Below are 22,604 nucleotides of genomic sequence, written 5' to 3'. Positions count from 1 at the left end.
AGAAAAATACTACTTAGTACAGTATTAAGTAGTATTTTTCTAATTATTTTCCACATTTTATCAAAATTTTCCCTTTGAAAGTTTAGAAATAGAGCTGTAAATTTACACATTGTCCCCCTTTCAATCAGTAGTTCTAATTTGATCATGTTATGATCACTATTGCCTAGTCGCCCTACTGCCTTTACCTCTCTCACCAAATCCTGTGTTCCACTAAGGATTAAATCTAAAATAGCTCCCTCTCTCATCAGTCCTTGAACTAATTGCTCCATGAAGCAGTCATTTATTCCATCCAGGAACTTTACCTGTCTAGAATGTCCTGATGTTATATATACTCAGTCAATATTGGGATAATTGAAATCTCCTATTATTACTGCATTGCCAAATTGGTTAGTGTTTCTGATTTCTCTTAACATTTCATCGTCCGTCTCATCATTTTGGCCAGGTGGGCGGTACTATACTCCTATCCCTATACTCTTACCCAGAACACAGGATTTCCACCCATAAAGATTCTACTGTGCATTTAGTCTCTTGTATGATTTTTATCCTGTTGGACTCCATGCCATCCCAGACATAAAGCCCCCCCGCCCCACCACCACCAAGCTGATCCTCCCTAACATTGCAATAAATTTCTAGCACTGTCCCATTGGTTATCCTCCTTCTACCAAGTCTCTGTGATGCCAGTTATATCTATGTCATCAGTCACTGCTATCTACTCTAACTCTCTCATCTTCTTAGGCTTCTGGCATTGACATGCAGACATTTCAAAGTGTGTTTTTTGTTTGTATTAACAATGTGCTTTTTCAGTTTATAAGGATGATTTAGAACTCTTTAACTCAGGTGATTCTTTACTTATAGACACATGGATTACTTTTGCTTTTATTGGAACCTCTCTGTTGGGATGCCCTAACTCTCCTGTTTCATTAGTATCCTTCAAAGATATCTCCTTCTGAACCATGCGCTGCTGAGTGACTGTCGGCTTTCTCCCTGGTTGTTCTACCTGACTAATAATGTTCTATGAACTTGTTCTCCAGGAACTTTTCTAAACATCTTTCGATGCCCTACTGTGCTAGTTTTCTTGATCACATGCTCTGGCAACAGATTCCACAGCTTGAGTGAAAAAGTACTTTCTACAATTTATTTTAAATCTGCTGGTTGTTAACTTCATGGAGGGTTACCTTATTTTAGGTAAATAACCATTCTTTATTTACCTGTTCCACCTCATGCATGATTATATGAAGTATCATATATTCTCTCAGCAGTCTCTTTTCCAAGCTGAAGAGCCCTAGTCTGTGCAGCTTCTCATCATAGGAAGACCATTCCCTCCTCTCTATCATTTTTGTCACTCTCCTCTTCATTCAGGCATTTTTCTGAGCTCTGTAGCTGCCAGAGAGAGTTGACCCTTTGTATACCCTTAGGCTGAGATTTTTCCCCGATCATTTATAACTTGTATTTGTGTGTCCCTTAAGTATTTGCACAGTACAGTATAGTCATCCTTTCTTTGTTTTGCTTGAGCTTGCATGCAACATCATTTTTTCAAAGTGAGCCAACGTTAATGTGGATAGCATCTGCCAAAACAGACATTTTTTTCTACATTGTATACCTGATTTATTTATTATTTAAAATTTGAATATCTGCCTTTGATATGGTACATCAAAACAGAGTACAATTCCATAAAATATGATCAGCTGTTAAATTATTTACCACAAATTTCACACATTTCTCTATAATCCTCTGTGTCAGTTATGTCAAATTTAAAACACTGGGTGGGTGTTAGCCAAGTTAACATTTTGTGTTATTTATTTTTATTATTTAAGATACTTATATACTTCATCTTCCCAAAAATGTGGTCAGTGTGGTTTACAAAATCACTGCTCATAAAAATTGTATATACATACAACATAAGACAAATAAAATACAATAAAACATTACTCTTGATATTAAACACTAATAAAACTGCTACATCATAAAACATATCCTCACCCAGCTTCTTGGAAAAACAATGCCTTTGTATGTTTTCTGAAATACTTGTTTCAGAAATGCTTTTTATCTGAAATGTAAGCCCATCTCGGGGACCTGACTGCACTCTGATAGGGTCATAAAAATATTTTTGGTTCTTTCAGGGCCACTAGCTAGCTCACTCTCTTTCACACAGTCTCTTTGTCCATGGCCTGGTTCTTTTACTGATAGGGGGGAGTTCACTCCTCCAGGGCCCTAGATGGCAGGTGTGACACCATCATGTTCTCTGTGAAAAGTCCCTTCTGGTGGATGTGGGTGCCACAAAACAACACAGGAGACGCTAAGTGAGTGTCCAAAATTAAAACGTTACTGAAGTTGTATTCTGAGTGGTAACTGGCACCGTTCACATCAGTTATTTTCCCACAGATGAATGTTACAGTTCTTTTCCTCTGTGTTTGTGCAAGGGCAAGGGACACCCTCACCATCCAGGATAAATGAGGATCCCAAGTAGGCAGAGAGATTCTGATCTGGGTGGAAAAAACACCTTTCCAAATGGATATAAAAAGTGAATGACAGTCTCTGCAGTCTGCACAGAGTTCCAGATTTCTCTCTCTTGCCCCCAGGGTTGAAGACTCCAAATGGGGGTCCTCAGATGAAATGCAAACTTTATCTTATTCACTGTTATCCAGTGTTTCTCTTGATCTCTCTTTACCTTCTTGGATCCACTGGAACATGCAGCTCTCAATGTTCCTTACTTGGACAAGAAGAAGAGGCAGCAAAACTGTTCCTTCCACATCTTCTAACTCAAAAATGTTTTTGTCCCAAAAACTGAATCCAAACACCAGAAGGCACTGCAGCAAGTCATCACCATACCTCTATCCTATAGGAGGTTGCAGAGGGACAAATGTTCCCTATCCTGGGCCCCCCATGGAGAGGGTTCCCCATGCCTTCTCCCCAAGCAACACCCAGGGATCTCACAGGTTTCTTGCAAAGGAAAATCTTCAAAGTTCCAAACAACCTGAGAACAAACTCAGCAAGCCAGTGAGCGGACTGACAGTGCGGCTTCCACAACCTAGCCCAGAGACTACAAGCAGGTTCTAATTGAGCCTCAGGGTAGGCCAAAACCAATGAAGGCAAAACTCCAGCACCTCCTCTAACTTCCAAAGCCAAACTGCAGGGCCCCCAGAGCTTTCAGGAAAGAGCTGCTTTCATTCTTTACCAGGGAGACGATCATTCCAGAACCCTCAAAGGCAAGCGCTGCCTATGAATGGTGCCTCCCCTTAATTACTAACCTATACTATACTAGCTGAAAGGAGTTCACTCAGGGCTAAATGGTAATGAGCCCGGAGGGGACATGACAAAAATATTGAACACGAGCCCTGATGCAGTTAGTATGCAAAACGTTGTTAACATTGACGTTTCCTTTCATGGCCTTTCTGGACATTACGCACTATAAAAACATTACTCGATTTCAGCATAAGACACAGTGCTTTTTCTTCATCAGCAGGAGTTCGGGATATGAAGCTGTTGAAAAGATAAGTTTATTCTTTTCCATGAAAGTATTTATAGTTTGACAGGAGAACGCATACGATATTGCAGTTTTTTAGATGTAAAAATTTCATGGACTGTAAAGATTTACATAAGCATTGTTTATTTGACTTGAGCAAACACTGGATTGAGTAATTTATTGATCAGTTGAATTGCATTTCAATGCACATAATAGTCTATGTGCTACAGGAGGAATAGAAAAAGATACATTTTTAAGATTTTTGGCACATTATAATATGCATTTCAAGCATTGAAAAATGGAGGGTTTTTTAGACCTATGATTGATATAGAGCCTTATCAGGTCCTGTGTCAGTTTGGCTACATTTCTGAAGTCTTTTCTTCCTATATACTGTAAAAATATAACTGAAACTTGATTATCTGCTGTACTTGCTTTTTAAGACTTCTGAAGTTTTTAAATTTCATAGAAACATAGAAATGACGGCAGAAAAAGACCAAACGGCCCATCCAGTCTGCCCAGCAAGCTCCCACATTTATTTTCCCATACTTATCTGTTTCACCGACCACCAAGTTCAGGGCCCTTGTTGCTAACTGTTTGAATCGAATTTCCTACTACCCCTTGTGTTGCATCCGTTGGTCCTCGACGACTTCGCCCCGTTTGCCTCACCTTATTCACGGCTTCTCCCGCTTACCTGGGAAAGATGGCTACCACAGCGTCATCAAGCCGACCTCTTTGGTGTCCCCAGAACGGCTATGGTGCAGCCTCCCACCATTGCTCCTCCCAGGTACCTACTAGGGTGCGCGTACGCTCACAACCCACGTCTTTGTACCACCCTTGGCGCAAACCTCGAGGGCGTTCCCTCATGATGACGTCACACCATCCGGGTATATTACCTTCACAGATTTGCTAGCTCCCCGAGTTAGCAAGGACTCGAATCCGTTCCTGTCTATGCTACTCTGCCGCTTCCGTGCTGCTGCAGGAAGCTCTCTCTCTGCCCTTCGGGTTAATTGCTAACCTGGGTACCCGCTCCTCGGGGGCCCTCTGCTTTATTTCAGGTGCCTTACGGGGAACAGGTACTTGCTCCTTGAGGGCCTGCTCTCCCTGCCTCGGTGCCTGTACCTTCTACAACATACCTGATGGACTTGCATACCAACAGCTAGTGAGTACTTTAACTCTCAGTCTATCTCATCCACAGTATCTCCTCGCTGGGAGACTTGCTGCGGAACCTCCTGATGTCGTCAAGGAGAGAAAGGCTCCCTCTGCCAAGTTCCCTGAGACTACAATCACAGACTGCCTCACTACTGCCACCTCTGGTGGAGATCATCAAGCTGTCTAATAAAGAACTTTTCTGTGTTTTGTGTGTATAAGTCTAGCCCAGTGCTTGGCTCCTCAAGGGGCTCCTCCCCGAGGGCGTGGTCATCTCCACAGCACCCAAGGATCCACAAAACACACGTTATCATAACACCTTGCTGTTGATGCAGAGAGTAATGTTGGAGTTGCAATAAGGTGAAGCAAAAGGCTTAATGGTTAAGGGTAGTAACCGCCACATCAAGCAAGTTACCCTGATGCTTGTTTACCCAGACTACACAGATCAATGTCTTGTTGGATGTTGTCTGAATGTAAATCCTCTTTTCCACATTTCCCCCTGTCGCTGAAGCAGAGAGCAATGCTGTATATGCATTCAAAGTGAAGTATCAGGCTTAATTGGTTTAAGGTAGTAACTGTCGCAATAAGCAAGCTACCCCCACGCTTATTTGTTTACCCAGACTGTGTAGTTCATTCCTTGTTGGTTGTTGTCTGAAGCAAATCCTCTTTTCCACATTTTCCCTTGCCGTTGAAGCAGAGAGCAATGTTGGAGTTGCATTAACCATGTGAAGGCTTATTGAGTACGGGTAGTAATCACCAGGTAGTAGTCACCATTCCAGCAAGCCACACCCATGGCTCTTCTCTTCATTCCCATCCTCTATCCTTTATGGATCCACAGTGTTTATCCCATGTCCCTTTGAAATCCTTCACAGTTTTAGTCTTCACCACTTCCTCTGGAAGGGCATTCCAGGCATCCACCAACCTCTCCATGAAGAAATACTTCCTGACATTGGTTCTGAGTCTTCCTCCCTGGAGTTTCAAATTGTGACCCCTAGTTCTACTGATTTTTTCCAACAGAAAAGGTTTGTTGTTGATCATGGATCATTAAAACCTTTCAAGTATCTGAAAGTCTGTATCATATCACCCCTGCTCCTCCTCTCCTCCAATGTATACATATTTAGATTCTTCAATCTCTCCTCATAAGTCATTTTATGAAGACCATCCACCTTTTTGGTCACCCTTCTCTGGACCGCCTCCATCCTTTCTCTATCCCTTTGGAGATACGGTCTCCAGAACTGAATACAGTACTCCAGGTGAGGCCTCACCAAGGACCTGTACAAGGAGAACATAATGTCCTTTCTCTTACTAGATATTCCTCTCTCTATGCAGCCCAGCATTCTTCTGGCTTTAGCTATCACCTTGTCACATTGTTTCGCTGATTCAGATCGTTAGACACTATCACCCCAAGGTCTCTCTCCTGCACCGTGCACATCAGCCTTTCACCCCCATCAAATAAAGTTCTTTCAGATTTCCACACCCCCTATGCATGACTCTGCACTTCTTGGCATTGAATCTCAGCTGTCATATCTTCAACCACTCTTCAAGCTTCCTTAAATCCCCTCTCATTCTCTCCACTCCTTCCAGCAGGTCCACTCTGTTGCAGATCTTAGTATCATCCGCAAAAAGACAAACCTTACCTTCTATCCCGTCCGCAATGTTGCTCACAAAGATATTAAACAGGACCGGTCCCAACACCGATCCTTGCGGCACTTCGCTTAACACCGCTTTCTCTTCAGAGTAAGTTCCATTTACCATCACACATTGTCTTCTGTCTGTCACCCAGTTTGCAATCCAAGCCACCACCTTGGAACTCACTCCTAAGCTTCTCATTTTATTCACAAGCCTCCTGTGCGGGACCATATCAAAAGCTTTGCTGAAATCCAAATAGATGCCATTGAGCACTCTTCCTCGATTCAATTCCCTAGTCATCCAATCAAAAATGTCAATCAGATTTGTCTGACAGGACCTTCCCCTGATGAATCCATGCTGCCTCTGGTCCAGCAATTCTTCTAACTGTAGATAGTTCACTATTCTTTCTTTCAGCAGTGACTCCATTACTTTTCCCACCACCAAGGTGAGGCTAACCGGCCTGTAGTTTTCAGCCTCCTCTCTGCTCCCACTCTTGTGACACAGGACCACCATCTCTCTTCTGCAATCATTCGGCACTACTCCCGTTTCTAGGGATCTATTGAACAGGACACGCAGTGGACCCGCCAGCACATCTCTGAGCTCCCTCAGTATCCTGGGATGAACACCATGGCATTGTCCACGTTTAGTTTTCCTAGCTCTTCCCATACATTCTCTTCTGTAAACAGAGTTTCTTCTACTCCACTCCCCTCCAGTTTCTTGCACACACCGACCCCCTATTTTATAACATGAGCGCACTTGCGCCCACATGTTATAAAATCGGGTATCCATGTGTGCGCGCCAGGTAGCACATGCAGATAGACGCCCATGCATAGCTTTTTAAAATTTACCCCTTAAAGTGCATTTACACATGTAAAACCCAGTTTTAAGCAAGAAAATCCTTTTGAAACTTAACCTCAGATTGTAAGCCTTCTGAGGCTAAGGAAATGCCTACAGTACCTGAAAGTAATCTGCTTTGAAGCATTGAAAAACAGAATATAAATTTTAAAAACATTCTATAGCAGAAGAAAATTTCAAGACAACTTTTATTTTCAAATGATCAATTATGGTTGTCTTTCCAAGACTGTACTCTATGGTATATCTGAGACATTGGGGTTCCTTGCTCAACTCTCATAATTATTTATTTCTATTTTCTGCTCAACACTACATGCTTCTTTTTTATGTCTTCCATGTGTCATTGGATCCAAGAAGCAAAGAGGAAGGCGATCTATGATAGCCGTGGAGGAAACAACAGAAGAATAGATGCCAGATGTGATGACTCTAGTTGAATATCGGTATATTAAAAATAAATAAATAAATAAATCTATTCTTCTGTTGTTTCTTCCATTTGTCAATGCCATAGCATAGAAAGACAGGCCCAAGGCAGCACTGAATTTGAGGTAAAGTCAAAGACAGGTCTGAGGCAGCTGCAAGCCTGAGGCAGTAGCAGGAGTTGCATTGGCAGGTCTGAAGCATCAATGGGAGTGGAAGCAGTTGCTCAGATTCAAGGTGGCAGCAGAAGAAGCTGAGGTGGAAAAGCAATTGAGGATGTCGCATTTGAATTCCATAAAAGGCAGCTAGTACTGATCAGTTAGATGGATTTATCTGATCTTGGAACATCAGCTAGCAAAATGGTTAACTGGGTCAATTAGATAGTTAGTGGTCAGATAATAGGCAGAAACATAGAAACATGATAGCAGAAAAAGATCGTATGGCCCATCTAGTCTGCTCATCTGCTCAATTAATTTAGCATTATAATTCCTATCACTTCCTTAGAGATCCCCTTTATTTATCCCATTCTTTCTTGAATTTAGATACTGTTTTTGTCTCTATCATCTCCATTGGGAGGCTATGCCATACATCCACCACTCTTTCTGTAAAGAAATATTTCCTAAGATTACTCCTGAGTCTACCCCCTTTCAACTTCATTGAATGACCCCTCGTTCTAGAGCCTTCTTTTTGTTGAAAGAGGCTCACATCCTGTGTATGGAAACCTTTGAGATATTTGATTGTCTCATCATTGGAAGTATTTTTTCACTCAGCATACAATCAAGCTATGGAATTTGTTGGTGAGACCGCACCTTGAATACTGTGTACAATTCTGGTCGCCACATCTCAAAAAGGATATAGTTGCGATGGAGAAGGTACAGAGAAGGGCAACCAAAATGATAAAGGGGATGGAACAGCTCCCCTATGAGGAAAGGCTGAAGAGGTTAGGGCTGTTCAGCTTGGAGAAGAGACGGCTGAGGGGGGATATGATAGAGGTCTTTAAGATCATGAGAGGTCTTGAATGAGTAGATGTGAATCGGTTATTTACACTTTCGGATAATAGAAGGACTAGGGGGCATTCCATGAAGTTAGAAAAAGCACATTTAAGACTAATCGGAGAAAATTCTTTTTCACTCAACGCACAAGTAAGCTCTGGAATTTGTTGCCAGAGGATGTGGTTAGTGCAGTTAGTGTAGCTGGGTTCAAAAAAGATTGGATAAGTTCTTGGAGGAGAAGTCCATTAACTACTATTAATCAAGTTTACTTAGGGCACTGCTATTAATTGCATCAGTAGCATGGGATGATCTTGGTGTTTGGGTAATTGCCAGGTTCTTGTGGCCTGGTTTGGCATCTGTTGGAAACAGGATGCTTGGCTTGATGGATTCTTGGTCTGACCCAGCATGGCAATTTCTTATGTTCTTATGTTCTTATATCTCCCCTATCTTGCCTTTCCTCCAGGGTATACATGTTTAGATCTTTAAGTCTATCCCCATGTGTTTTAGAAGGAAAACTATTGACCATTTTACTAGCCACCCTCTGGACTGACTCCATCCTATTTAAGGTATATCTTTTTGAAGGTGTGGTCTCGAGAATTGAACAGAGTATTCCAAGTGAGGGCTCACAAAGAACTGTTATGTCTCTCACAAAAATATTGAAAAGAACCAGTCCAAGGACCAATGCCTGAGGCACACTACTAGTAACATCCCCCTCCTCAGAGAAAATTCCATTTACCACTACCCTTTGTCACCTCCCACTCAGCCAGTTTCTTACCCAGTCAGTCACTCTAGGATCTATACCAAGGGAGCCCAATTTATTTATAAGTCTTCTGTGCAGAATCGTGTAAAGGCCTTGCTGAAATCCAACTGCACAGTACAACCAGCGCTCTCCCTTGATCCAACTTTCTGGTCACCCAATCAAAGAAATTGATTGGATTCGTCTGACAAGATTTACCTCCGGTAAAAACATGTTGCCTTGGATCTTGAAATCATTTACTGTACTACCTTAGGCTGCCATCCACTTAAAATGTGGTAATAGCAGGAGACTCATTTTCAAAGCCATACATTAGAAAGATGTGTTTGATATCTATGCAAACATTTAGTAAAATTATCCCTTAAGATCATCTCTTAGGTACTATGATTGCAAAACATACATATTCTCAGTTACTTGTAAACCGACATGATGTGTCCTACGAATGCCGGTATAAAAAAGTGTTAAATAAAATAAAATAAATATACTATATATGTAAGATCAATATAGTAAGACCGCATCTATATGATAAAAAAAATCCTGTTTCCTATAAAGACATACTGTATTTGTTAATGTTCATTGCATCATAATTGTTCACCTGAACCTCAACAGTTTCACACTTGTTTGGAAATTAAAATGCTTGTAATACCACTGCCTTCCCATAAAGCATTTTAACTAGTGACAGTCTCAATTGCTATGATACATTATTTAATTTATATTTTCTTTGCTTTTAGGATATTTTTCCTACAACACCTTCAGTTTCTGGATGTCTCCTACAATAGTATTTCTTTTCTCCCAAATGACATCTGCAACCTTAGGTATGCAAATTTACAAGCTGCGTTCAGCTTTTTAATAGAGGTATCACATATAGTTTAGAGATGTTTTCACATTAGCAGATGATCTCCTGTAAGAATAATGATGTAATTTAGTGCAAAATATTTTATTTCATATTCAGATATCCTTTGGATGCCATCAGAAACACTATGTACTGTACTTAGTGTGGTAATATCTCAACATTAACAAACCTCATGGTTATTAAGACAATAATTTCTAATGCCATGAACATACAAAGAACCCAATTTTATGCACATAAATGGCTGTTCTAAAATGGACCCGAGCTCAGTGCACATAAAATTACGTGTAACCCAGGTTCACATGTACTTTTAAGCACATTGTGAAGAGGTCTTCTGAGTAGGGGGCTGCGACGTTGACACTTATGCACATACTATAATTTTAATTTTAAAAAGTCTGCACATAAATGTACATGCGGAGGTTACACCAGCTGAAGACGAGGTGTTACTTTAGGTGAGTGAACTGAATGTATGTGTGTACTCGGACAATTATCCGAGTATTTTGAAAATGATCATCTAGGACAGTGCTACTCAACCCAGTCCTGCGGGCACACCTAGCCAGTCAGGTTTTCAAGATATCCACAATGAATATGCATGAGATAGATTTGCATGAGATAGATCTATCTCATGCATATTCATTGTGGATTTCTGAAAACTTGATTGCCTAGGAGTGCCCCAAGGACTGAGTTGAGAAGCACTGCTCTAAGAGACACATTTTCATTTTTTCTTAAAACTATCCAAGATTGTACCATAGACAGCCTAAAAAGATAGATTTAACAACCTCTTTATCATCCTCAGAGTAAAATAGTCCTTCAAACAAGTTTTCTTGGTGTAGTTTCAAGTTAAACTAAAACAGACTACAATCAATGACCCTAAATTTAATGTGACAATCATAGTGACATAGTAAATGACTGCAAATAAAGAGCAAAATGTTCCAATCTTACTTTAAAAAGTAAATTTATAGATACAGAAGTTATAATTAGTCTAAAGAACAAGAGAATATAAATCATCCCTCCATTAACTTGTTAAATATATAACTAGTTTTTAAAATATAGTATGTATTGTATTACACATGGACCATGTGATACTGGTAAGAAGAAGGATTAAACAATAGGGATATGTGTTTGTTTAGAACAAAATAGAAAATTATATTTCCTATTTGGCTTTATAATGTTTTCAAAACTAAATGATAGAAACACCCACAAGATTTCATAGGTTTTTAATGATTTGTTTTGAAAAAAATAAAACCTCGTTTAACTTCCCCAAAAATGCCGGGGCTAAGAACCTCCCCAGGATGAATTAACCATGGAGCCAGGCCTCTGGCCAGCTGTGTTGTTGGGATCCCCCACTTACTCTCCAGGGGCCTAGGCCTTAGCCAAGCTGAGGCCCCTGCATCGGGACCTGGCATCAGGCCTTGGCCTAGGCCTAGACTTAGTCCTCAGGCTGGATTCTGATGCCTGGCCAAGACTTAGGCCTATGTTTTGACGACAGAACCAGGTCTCGGACCAGTCACATCTTTGAAAGCCCATGGACGGCATAAGTGAGTGACGGAGAGGTTCCTGGTCCTGGAAATGTTTGTGGGGTGGGAGAGATGGCACGTAGAAGGGCCTGGGGAGGCCCCATTTTGGGGGTTTTTTGCTTTGTTTTTAGGGTTTTAAAAACCTGATTTTTCATTTCTGCAAACCACAGAAACAAAATAGACATTACACAAAATAATACCCAGGAACCCCCCCCCCCCCAAAATGGAAAAAAAAAAAAATTCCCTACGCATCCCTATTAAGCAATGTGATGAGTGTGAAACTACATTTTTATTTTCTTGCATTAAGGATTACTCATAAGCAGTAATGCAATAAATGAGTGATTTTGGGGCATAATTTGTTCCTTTGCAGACCTAGTATGCATTACCTGCCTCGTTTTGCCTCAGCAGCTCTGCCACAGTAGATCCCTCAACATCACAGGCAATTGGCTGTTCACAGTAAATTAATATCAACTGCTCTAGTATGGAAGCAATTTATGTACCTTCATGGTCCAAAGAGTCCTATATACTAAAGGTTTTCTCCCATTTTGTTTCTAAGGGAAAATGCTAAGTATAAAGACCCCAAAGTATATGGTCATAGATGAAGAATTATAGGTGTTCATAATCAACAAAGTTTAGATTGTGCTTGCATTCTTTAATTAGTATCACAATCCAATATCAAATATTTCAAGGCTTTGCTATCCTAATTTACATTTTTATGTGTAGTTAGTGATTTGCAATGGAATGAAATTTAACATTAAGCAATATACTCAAGGCTTCATTTGGGGGGGGAACAACCTGGACCGTAGTCTTGGCGCTTCTTTTCAGGCTTAAGAGGCAGAGCAGCAGAGGTGATCTGCTCTAGCCCTGCCCCTCCAGGCAGCCTGAAGGGAAGAAAAGGGGAGGCCTTGAGCCTGGGGCACACCCTCCTGTTACCCCTCCCACCACCTCTCCTGAACTGCAGGGAAAAGAAGGGGAAGGGGTGATACCCAAGCAGACACTGCAGAGCAAAGAACAGAAACAGAAAAAGGTTTGAATTAGGATGGGTTTGAAAGTTGTGAGCAGTAATGCCAGTTGTCAAGGCTTCAGTCCTAGCTTTGATGAATGGCACTGCTGCTCACAACTTTCAAACTTGTGCTAATTCAACCTCTTTTTGTATTCATTACAGAGGGCTTCATTTCTGGCAGAACAATCCAGAAAGGCATTCTGCTACCTTTTTTTCTGGGACCCAAGAAAGTGGAGCCTGCAGCGTGCATCAGTTCTGGCTCCCTGAGGAAACAGAACAGGGCCAGTAGTTGCATGGATTATTTATGGCCCCCTAACCCCCCCCCCCCCCCCCCCCCCCCCCTCCCGGCTTGTGGAGGAAGCAGAGATCAGAGTTTTGGAGCTGCTTATCCCAAGCCACCACGTGACTGATTCCTGTATGTGTGGGAGAGAGAGTTCACACCTGACCCTGGTCCCACCCATCTCACTCCCCCTCCACAGTTCCACTTCCTTTTTGTCTACAAATGAAGCCCTGAATATACTTAGTGCTATTTTTGCACTTAATTAGAGCATAAGGCAAATAATCATCTTGAAATTTACAGAGAACTTGATTTTCTGAATGTGGAAGGCAATGAACTGCCTGCTCTGCCTTGTGGAGCCTTGAAACTTCCGCTGAAACAATTACGGGTTGCCAATAATTACATGCATCCTCTGCTATGGAAAGAGAACAGCTGGACCCAACCACAGAGGCTCACTGAGCTGGCAGCCCTTTTCTTCTCCAAGAGCAATCTTTGGCAGCGTTATACTGAGCTCCCCATAGAAGTTGAGAAAATAATGAACAAGTTAGTGATTCAACTTTATTGCATATGTTGAAATAATTTTATCTTGTTTTAATAAAGTATATATGTTTTTCCTCTAGGTCCAATAGCAAAAGCAGGTAATTACATATCAAATGTATTTGAGCTTTATTTCATTGAAATGCTAATGACTGAATTTGCCCTTTTCCTAATTCTAATAAATTAATGTATTACATTTGATATACTGCCTTTCAAAATCAAAGCGATTGACAATAAAATAAAATTAAAATGGTTATGATATGATAGATTCTGAACTTGGGAACAGAAAGAACAACTAGACACTAAGGGCCTTATTTTCTACATGTATCGCACACGGTAAGGGACGTTTCGCACGCGAAATGTCCCTTTTCGCGTGTGATACCAAAATGGGGGCGGAGTCGGCCCCGGAAGAGGAGGAGTCAGGGCGTCACCGGGGCCGACTCCGCGAAGCCGCCGTGGACGACGGAAAGGTAAGGATCTTTTCGCGTCCTATTTCGCTCCCAATAGCTATACCTCCTATGGTGGCGCTATTGGGTGCGAAACCGGCAGCGATCGCACCGTGACGGTGCGATCGCTGCCGGCTAGCGCAGGCCCGCCCCCCGTTTTTGCCCTCCGCCCCTCATTTCCTAAAGTATCGCAGGCCTTAGAGGGTAATTTTCAAAGACTTGCGCAGGGATTGTGCATGTAAAATCAACACATACATGCACAAATAGCCTCTGTGTGCAGTAAGGGGTGAACTTTTAAAACATTACATGTGTACAAATTAGCATGGATGAACTTAAGTAGCCTCTACTCGTGAATTCCAGATTTTATAAAAGTCAAAAACATATGCACATTTTCACTTTCACATGCACATATATGCACGTAAAAAAATGGGTAGTCTCGGGGCATTTCGGGGCAAGGCATATATATTGCTTTTTAAAAGACACGCAGGACATTTGCCATCATACTTGTATATTTTTACATCTACCAATTATCTGGTGTAAGCAATATTAAAACATGTTTATTGAGTAATGTTGACTGGGTGAGAGGTTTGGGTGAATTAGGGGAGAGTTCATGCTGAAGAACCATGAAGACCTCACTGACCTGGAGAAGAACTGGTGGACTAATTGGTAAACGATTTAATTTCATTTACACATGCATGTTTTAAAATTGGCCAACTTGCGCGCATAAATCAGGACTTACAAGAGCTGGTCTTACTATACTTTCATGTGTAAAATGTATGCGCGTATATTTTTAAAATAGATAGGAAAAGTATGTATATTCAATGCACTGATATACATGGTTTCAATGGATTGCATGTATTAGTGCATAAGCATGAATATGTGCATATGTTGCAGAGTAGAGATACACATTTTATAAAACACGTGTATATCATACGCGTGGGTTATAAAATTCTTGCATAGATCTGCTCAGATCCATATGCTGCTGTGCATATTCGTTTCTCAGTTATCCTCTAAGTGCATACTGTCTCTACAATGTGGAAATGTAAGCATGTAGAAAGAGGGCATTTTGAAGGCATTCCAGGAAGACACAGAAACATGACAGCAGAAAAAGACCATATGGCCCATCCAGTCTGCCCATTCATCCAATTAATTTAGCATTGTAATTCTCAACATTTCCTTAGACATCCTCTATATTTATCCCATACTTTCTTGAATTCAGATACAGTTTGTAGCCACACTATTGAATACAATCGGCTATCTTATAGCTGGATTTATCAAATTGCTGTAAATATCGCATGCGGTAGAAAAAGGGGCATGTTAATTATTGCAATGTGTGTTAAATTTTTGCACATTACAGTAATACCTAGATAATTGTATTTTCCTAGCTGCAAAGTTCTCATTTCATGAGATAGAACGAGAGGGAAAAAAGCTTCTAGTAGTAAGCTATTTATATCTCTATAGGAGGTCTGCCTAGTAACTCAAGGTGAGGTTTAGGTAGTAGTGTAGGGGTTCGGGGCACTTTTACGTGCAGAGTGAGACTTACGAACAGAACAGTACGGTCTTGTGAAGATTTGATGTCCTTCAGAATGAGGAAACTCACACAAAGATGAGATTGGTACAATGTTCTCTCACCCTATTTTGATGGACTCTCTACCTGGGTAAAATCAAGCTAGCTTGAGAGAACATTGTACCAATCACTCCGAAGGACATCAAATCTTCACAAGAGTGTACTGTTCTGTTTGTACATCTCACTCTGCATGTAAAAGTGGCAATATTATGCATTATGGCTTTGTGAAGCCGGCCCACTTTTCCAGAATTCCCACCCCGGATTCCACCCCATCCCTCCCCTTTAAAAAATTTGCATCGCACCATGCATTATGGCATTTATCACATGCGGTAAGGCTTTTTCGCACACGTTAAGGCGTTTTTCGTATGTGAAAACGCGTTAATGCATGCAAAAATGCCATAACACGAATTGAAAAAATGACTCTTACTATAGCCGGCTAACTTTAGGACAGCTCTTAGATGTGACCATGCTTAGCCAACTAATTTATCCAGCTAACTTTGAATATTGGAGTTATCCAGTAATTTAGTACCTAGAACATAAGAACATAAGAAATTGCTATGCTGGATCAGACCAAGGGTCCAACAAGCCCAGCATCCTGTTTCCAACAGAGGCCAAACTAGGCCACAAGAACCTGGCAAGTACCCAAACACTAAGCCCATGCTACTGATGCCAGTAATGGCAGAGGCCATTCCCTAAGTCAATTTGATTAATAGCAGTTGATGGAATTCTCCTCCAAGAACTTATCCAAACCTTTTTTAAACCCAACTACATTAACTGCACTAACCACATCCTCTGGCAACAAACTCCAGAACTTAATTCTGTGTTGCGTGAAAAATAATTTTCTCTGATTAGTCTTAAATGTGCTAATTGCTAACTTCATGGAGTACCCCTTAGTCCTTCTATTATCCGAAAGTGTAAATAACTGATTCACATTTACTTGTTCAAGACCTCTCATTATTTAAAGACCTCTATCATATCCCCCCTCAGCCATCTCTTCTCCAAGCTAAACAGCCCTAACCTCTTCAGCCTTTCCTCATCAGGGAACTGTTCCATTCCCTTTATCATTTTGGTCGCCCGTCTCTGTACCTTCTCCATCGCAACTACCGGTATATCTTTTTTGAGATGAGACGACCAGAATTGTACACAGTATTCAAGTTGTGGTCTCACCATGGAGTGATACAGAGGCATTATGACATTTTCTGTTTTGTTAACAATTCCCTTCTTAATAATTCCTAACATTCTGTTTGCTTTTTTTACTACTGCAGCACACTGAGCTGACGATTTCAAATTATTATTCATTATGATGCCTAGATCTTTTTCCTGGGTGGTAGCTCCTAATACGGAATCTAATGTGTAACTACAGCAAGGGTTATTTTTCCCTATATGCAACACCTTGCACTTGGCCACATTAAATTTCATCTCCATTTGGATGCCTAATCTTCCTGTCTCGCAAGGTCCTCCTGCAATGTATCACAATCCGCTTGTGATTTAACTATGAATAATTTTGTATCATCTGCAAATTTGATAACCTCACTCGTCATATTCCTGTCCAGATCATTTATAAATATATTGAAAAGTACCGATCCAAGTACAGATCCCTGAGGCACTCCACTGTTTACCTTTTTCCACTGAGAAAATTGACCATTTAATCCAACTCTCTGTTTCCTGTCTTTTAACCAGTTTGTAATCCACGAAAGGACATCACTACCTATCCCATGACTTTTTAGTTTTCTCAGAAGCCTCTCATGAGGGACTTTGTCAAACACCTTCTAAAAATCCAAATACACTACATCTATCAATTCACCTTTTTCCACATGTTTATTAACCCCTTCAAAAAATGAAGATTTGTGAGGCAAGACTTCCCTTGGGTAAATCCATGTTGACTGTGTTCTATTAAACCATGTCTTTCTATATGCTGTGATTTTGATCTTTAGAATTGTTTCCACTATTTTTCATGGCACTGAAGTCAGGCTTACTGGTCTATAGTTTCCTGGATCGCCCCTGGAGCCCTTTTTAAATATTGGGGTTACATTGGCCACCCTCCAGTCTTCAGGTACAATGAATGATTTTAATGATAGGTTACAAATTTTTACATAAGAACATAAGAAAATCCCATACTGGGTCAGACCAAGGGTCCATCAAGCCCAGCATCCTGTTTCCAACAGTGGCCAATCCAGGTCATAAGAACCTGGCAAGTACCCAAAAATTAAGTCTATTCCATGTAACCATTGCTAATGGCAGTGGCTATTCTCTAAGTGAACTTAATAGCAGGTAATGGACTTCTCCTCCAAGAACTTATCCAATCCTTTTTTAAACACAGCTATACTAACTGCACGAACCACATTCTCTGGCAACAAATTCCAGAGTTAATTGTGCGTTGAGTAAAAAAGAACTTTCTCCGATTAGTTTTAAATGTGCCCCATGCTAACTTCATGGAGTGTCCCCTAGTCTTTCTACTATCCGAAAGAGTAAATAACCAATTCACATCTACCCGTTCTAGACCTCTCGTGATTTTAAACACCTCTATCATATCCCCCCTCAGTCGTCTCTTCTCCAAGCTGAAAAGTCCTAACCTCTTTAATCTTTCCTCATAGGGGAGTTGTTCCATTCCCCTTATCATTTTGGTAGCCCTTCTCTGTACCTTCTCCATCGCAATTATATCTTTTTTGAGATGCGGCGACCAGAATTGTACACAGTATTCAAGGTGCGGTCTCACCATGGAGCGATACAGAGGCATTATGACATTTTCCGTTTTATTCATTTATTCGTTTTATTCATCATTCCTTTTCTAATAATTCCCAACAATCTGTTTGCTTTTTTGACTGCCGCAGCACACTGAACCGACGATTTCAATGTGTTATCCACTATGACACCTAGATCTCTTTCTTGGGTTGTAGCACCTAATATGGAACCCAACATTGTGTAATTATAGCATGGGTTATTTTTCCCTATATGCATCACCTTGCACTTATCCACATTAAATTTCATCTGCCATTTGGATGCCCAATTTTCCAGTCTCACAAGGTCTTCCTGCAATTTATCACAATCTGCTTGTGATTTAACTACTCTGAACAATTTTGTGTCATCTGCAAATTTGATTATCTCACTCGTCGTATTTCTTTCCAGATCATTTATAAATATATTGAACAGTAAGGGTCCCAATACAGATCCCTGAGGCACTCCACTGTCCACTCCCTTCCACTGAGAAAATTGCCCATTCAATCCTACTCTCTGTTTCCTGTCTTTTAGCCAGTTTGCAATCCACGAAAGGACATCGCCACCTATCCCATGACTTTTTACTTTTCCTAGAAGCCTCTCATGAGGAACTTTGTCAAACGCCTTCTGAAAATCCAAGTATACTATATCTACCGGTTCACCTTTATCCACATGTTTATTAACTCCTTCAAAAAAGTGAAGCAGATTTGTGAGGCAAGACTTGCCCTGGGTAAAGCCATGCTGACTTTGTTCCATTAAACCATGTCTTTCTATATGTTCTGTGATTTTGATGTTTAGAACACTTTCCACTATTTTTCCTGGCACTGAAGTCAGGCTAACCGGTCAGTAGTTTCCCGGATCGCCCCTGGAGCCCTTTTTAAATATTGGGGTTACATTTGCTATCCTCCAGTCTTCAGGTACAATGGATGATTTTAATGATAAGTTACAAATTTTTACTAATAGGTCTGAAATTTCATTTTTTAGTTCCTTCAGAACTCTGGGGTGTATACCATCCGGTCCAGGTGATTTACTACTCTTCAGTTTGTCAATCAGGCCTACCACATCTTCTAGGTTCACCGTGATTTGATTCAGTCCATCTGAATCATTACCCATGAAAACCTTCTCCATTACGGGTACCTCCCCAACATCCTCTTCAGTAAACACCGAAGCAAAGAAATCATTTAATCTTTCCATGATGGCCTTATCTTCTCTAAGTGCCCCTTTAACCCCTCGATCATCTAACTGTCCAACTGACTCCCTCACAGGCTTTCTGCTTCGGATATATTTTAAAAAGTTTTTACTGTGAGTTTTTGCCTCTACAGCCAACTTCTTTTCAAATTCTCTCTTAGCCTGTCTTATCAATGTCTTACATTTAACTTGCCAATGTTTATGCTTTATCCTATTTTCTTCTGTTGGATCCTTCTTCCAATTTTTGAATGAAGATCTTTTGGCTAAAATAGCTTCTTTCACCTCCCCTTTTAACCAAGAATATGCACATGATCCTTCTTTCACCTCCCCTTTTAACCAAGAATATGCACACGATTCTTCCGGTCTTCTGCTGCTGCAAGGGGTGCAGGGCCTCTGGAAGCTGGGGTTGTGGAGTTTGAAGCCTAGATTCACTCACAGTAACCTCTGGAGTCCTCTCTCAGGGGCTGCTGGGTTTCAAAGGGGAGGGGTTTCAAAGTATGTGTACATGTACGTATTTTATAACGGCATACGAGCATATGTCATTAAACATGTGTGCATGCTTTTACCGCTGCTAATTAAGACATGGAAATTAAATCAGACTTCTCTTTTGTCTATAATTTTTGGGTGGGGGTCTGGAGCAAGTGGCAGATGGTATGGGTAAACTGGTGAAGGTCTTAGATAACCAGTGATGATTTTGGCGAGCTGATGCTTAGAAGTATGCACAAAAGTAAGTATTTTCATAAATGAGATACATGCATACATCAACCAACTTTATAAACATCTGCATAGTTTATAAAATACAGGCGTAACTTTAGGCACACCTACTTATGCCTGTATATGCTGAGTTATGCTGGCATGGACAATGAGGCCTTGACTGTGGTGTGGTTGACACTAGCTAGCAGGCAAACCCATTAGGCCCACATCAACAGCAGGTGGACTCACTCTATGTAGGTTGAGCCCTTGGATGCTGAGGCTGGCAGGCTTAGATGAGAGTCCAGAGAAGAGCAAGTAACCAGAGTCGTGGTCCAGGCAGATGTCAGGGTTTGCAGAGATCAGGTGGCATCGGTGTATAGGCAATGGTTGCGGCAGGTAGAGATCAGGCGGCAGTGTTGTACAGACAATGGTCAGGCACAAGAGAGCAATCTGGAGGAAAGACAGGAACAGGAATTGAGCAAAACAAAACAGGCTGGAATAAGGCAAAGGCAAGACAGGCTGGAGCAAGGCAGAGGCAGGAGAAGCAGGAACCAGGCAAAGGCAGGGCAAGCAGGAAAAGGATTAAGGCAGGACAAGCAAAAGCATTGCAAGCACAGCAGAGGACCTGGTTGGTAGTACTAAGCTTCTTTATATACTCATATAGGGTGTGATGTCATCAGCTAGCACCGCAGGAAGTCCTGGCTGCAGAACCAATAAAAGGATGTCCAGAGCTACAGGAAGTTCTAAATAAGGTCTAGGATGCAGCATGCTGCCAGGGGCTATGAAGGAGCCACTTCAGATCAGAGATGAGGGGCATTACAGTACCCCCCCCCCCCCCCTCCTAAGTTCTCTCTCCAGGCCTCTAGGTTATGGCTTGTGGAGAAAGAGGCAATGGAATCTTTGAGTCAGTTCAGAGGCATGAATATTAGTGGCTGGCTCCCAGGATCTCTCTTCAGAACTATATCCTTTCCAGTGGATAAGGTAGTAGAGTTTACCTGATGTGTTTAGTGTCCAGAATGTCTTGTAGAGATGTGTATCGTGTGATCGATCGTCTTAACGATCGATTTCGGCTGGGGGGGGGAGGGAATCGAATCGTCGCGGTTTTGTTTCTGTAAATATCGTGTAAATCGTAAATTGGGGAGGGCGGGAAAACCGGCACACTAAAACATCCCTAAAACCCACCCCGACCCTTTAAAATAAATCCCCCACCCTCCCGAACCCCCCCCCCCCAAATGTCTTAAATTACCTGGGGTCCAGTGGGGGGGTCCCGTTGTGATCTTCCGCTCTCGGGCCACGGGTGCGTTGATAGAAAAATGGCGCCGGCGCTACCTTTGCCCTGTCATATGACAGGGCAAAGGTAGCGCCGGCACCATTTTGGTTCCTATCCCCCGACGTCTCGAGCGTAGGAGATCGCTCCCGGACCCCCGCTGGACCCCCAGGGACTTTTGGCCAGCTTGGGGGGGCCTCCTGACCCCCACAAGACTTGCCAAAAGTCCAGCGGGGGTCCATGAACGACCTCCTGCACTCGAATCGTGTTGCCGTACGGCCGGCGCCATTTTAAGTACGGCAATATGGAGCCGGCCATACGGCAACACGATTCGAGTGCAGGAGGTCATTCCCGGACCCCCGCTGGACTTTTGGCAAGTCTTGTGGGGGTCAGGAGGCCCCCCCAAGCTGGCCAAAAGTCCCTGGGGGTCCAGCGGGGGTCCGGGAGCGATCTCCTACGCTCGAGACGTCGGGGGATAGGAACCAAAATGGCGCCGGCGCTACCTTTGCCCTGTCATATGACAGGGCAAAGGTAGCGCCGGCGCCATTTTTCTATCAACGCACCCGTGGCCCGAGAGCGGAAGATCACAACGGGACCCCCCCACTGGACCCCAGGTAATTTAAGACATTTGGGGGGGGGGGTTCGGGAGGGTGGGGGATTTATTTTAAAGGGTTGGGGTGGGTTTTAGGGATGTTTTAGTGTGCCGGTTTTCCCGCCCTTCCCCTCCCCCTTCCCCCGATTTACGATTTTTGACGATAAATCGGGGGAATTCCTATTAAATATCGACTCTAACGATTTTTGATGATTTAAAATATATCGGACGATATTTTAAATCGTCAAAAAACGATTCACATCCCTAATGTCTTGTACTTCATATTCGGTGTCTGAATTAGTGGGAACTGTGGTAGGTATAGGCAGCTGCTTGGTCTCTATTTGAGGACTAGGGGCTTAAAAAGAGAGAAATGAAAAGAGTAATGGATGCGTGAGAAACGTGGCAACTTCCAACTTGTCAGGATGGGAAAAGAGCCAATGAATTGAGGAGCAAATTTACTGGTAAATGATCTTTTACAAATATTTTTGGTGCTTAATCATACTTTGTTACCAGGCTGTCTTCGAGGTAAGGTACAGGGAGCTACTCTAGCTATGCATCTGGATGAAGTGCATTTTCTCCAGGGTGCGAAACATTTGCGTCCTCCGGTTCAGAAGCTGTGTCCCTCCTAAAGCCTTAACGTAGTCCTTAAGAGCATGTGTGCAGTGCTGTTCAAACCTCTGAAAAGAGCTACTATGAAAG

General features: G+C 41.9%; 1 protein-coding gene across 2 annotated transcripts in view; it reads left to right on the top strand.

The window, feature by feature from the left end:
* LRRC63 (leucine rich repeat containing 63) overlaps nucleotides 1–22,604 on the top strand; it is a 149,678-nt gene that overhangs the window by 117,638 nt on the left and 9,436 nt on the right. For both annotated transcript variants that reach the window (XM_029601724.1, XM_029601722.1), the window contains exons 9-10: nucleotides 9,985–10,068; nucleotides 13,204–13,443. In XM_029601724.1, the coding sequence (XP_029457584.1) occupies nucleotides 9,985–10,068; nucleotides 13,204–13,443 (324 nt within the window). The remainder of the gene's footprint in view (nucleotides 1–9,984; nucleotides 10,069–13,203; nucleotides 13,444–22,604) is intronic.

This window comes from Rhinatrema bivittatum, chromosome 5 (genome assembly GCF_901001135.1).
Source record: "Rhinatrema bivittatum chromosome 5, aRhiBiv1.1, whole genome shotgun sequence".
Lineage (NCBI taxonomy): Eukaryota > Metazoa > Chordata > Amphibia > Gymnophiona > Rhinatrematidae > Rhinatrema > Rhinatrema bivittatum.
The sequence above is the reverse complement of the archived record's forward strand: the minus strand, read 5'-3'. Positions and strand labels throughout refer to the sequence as shown.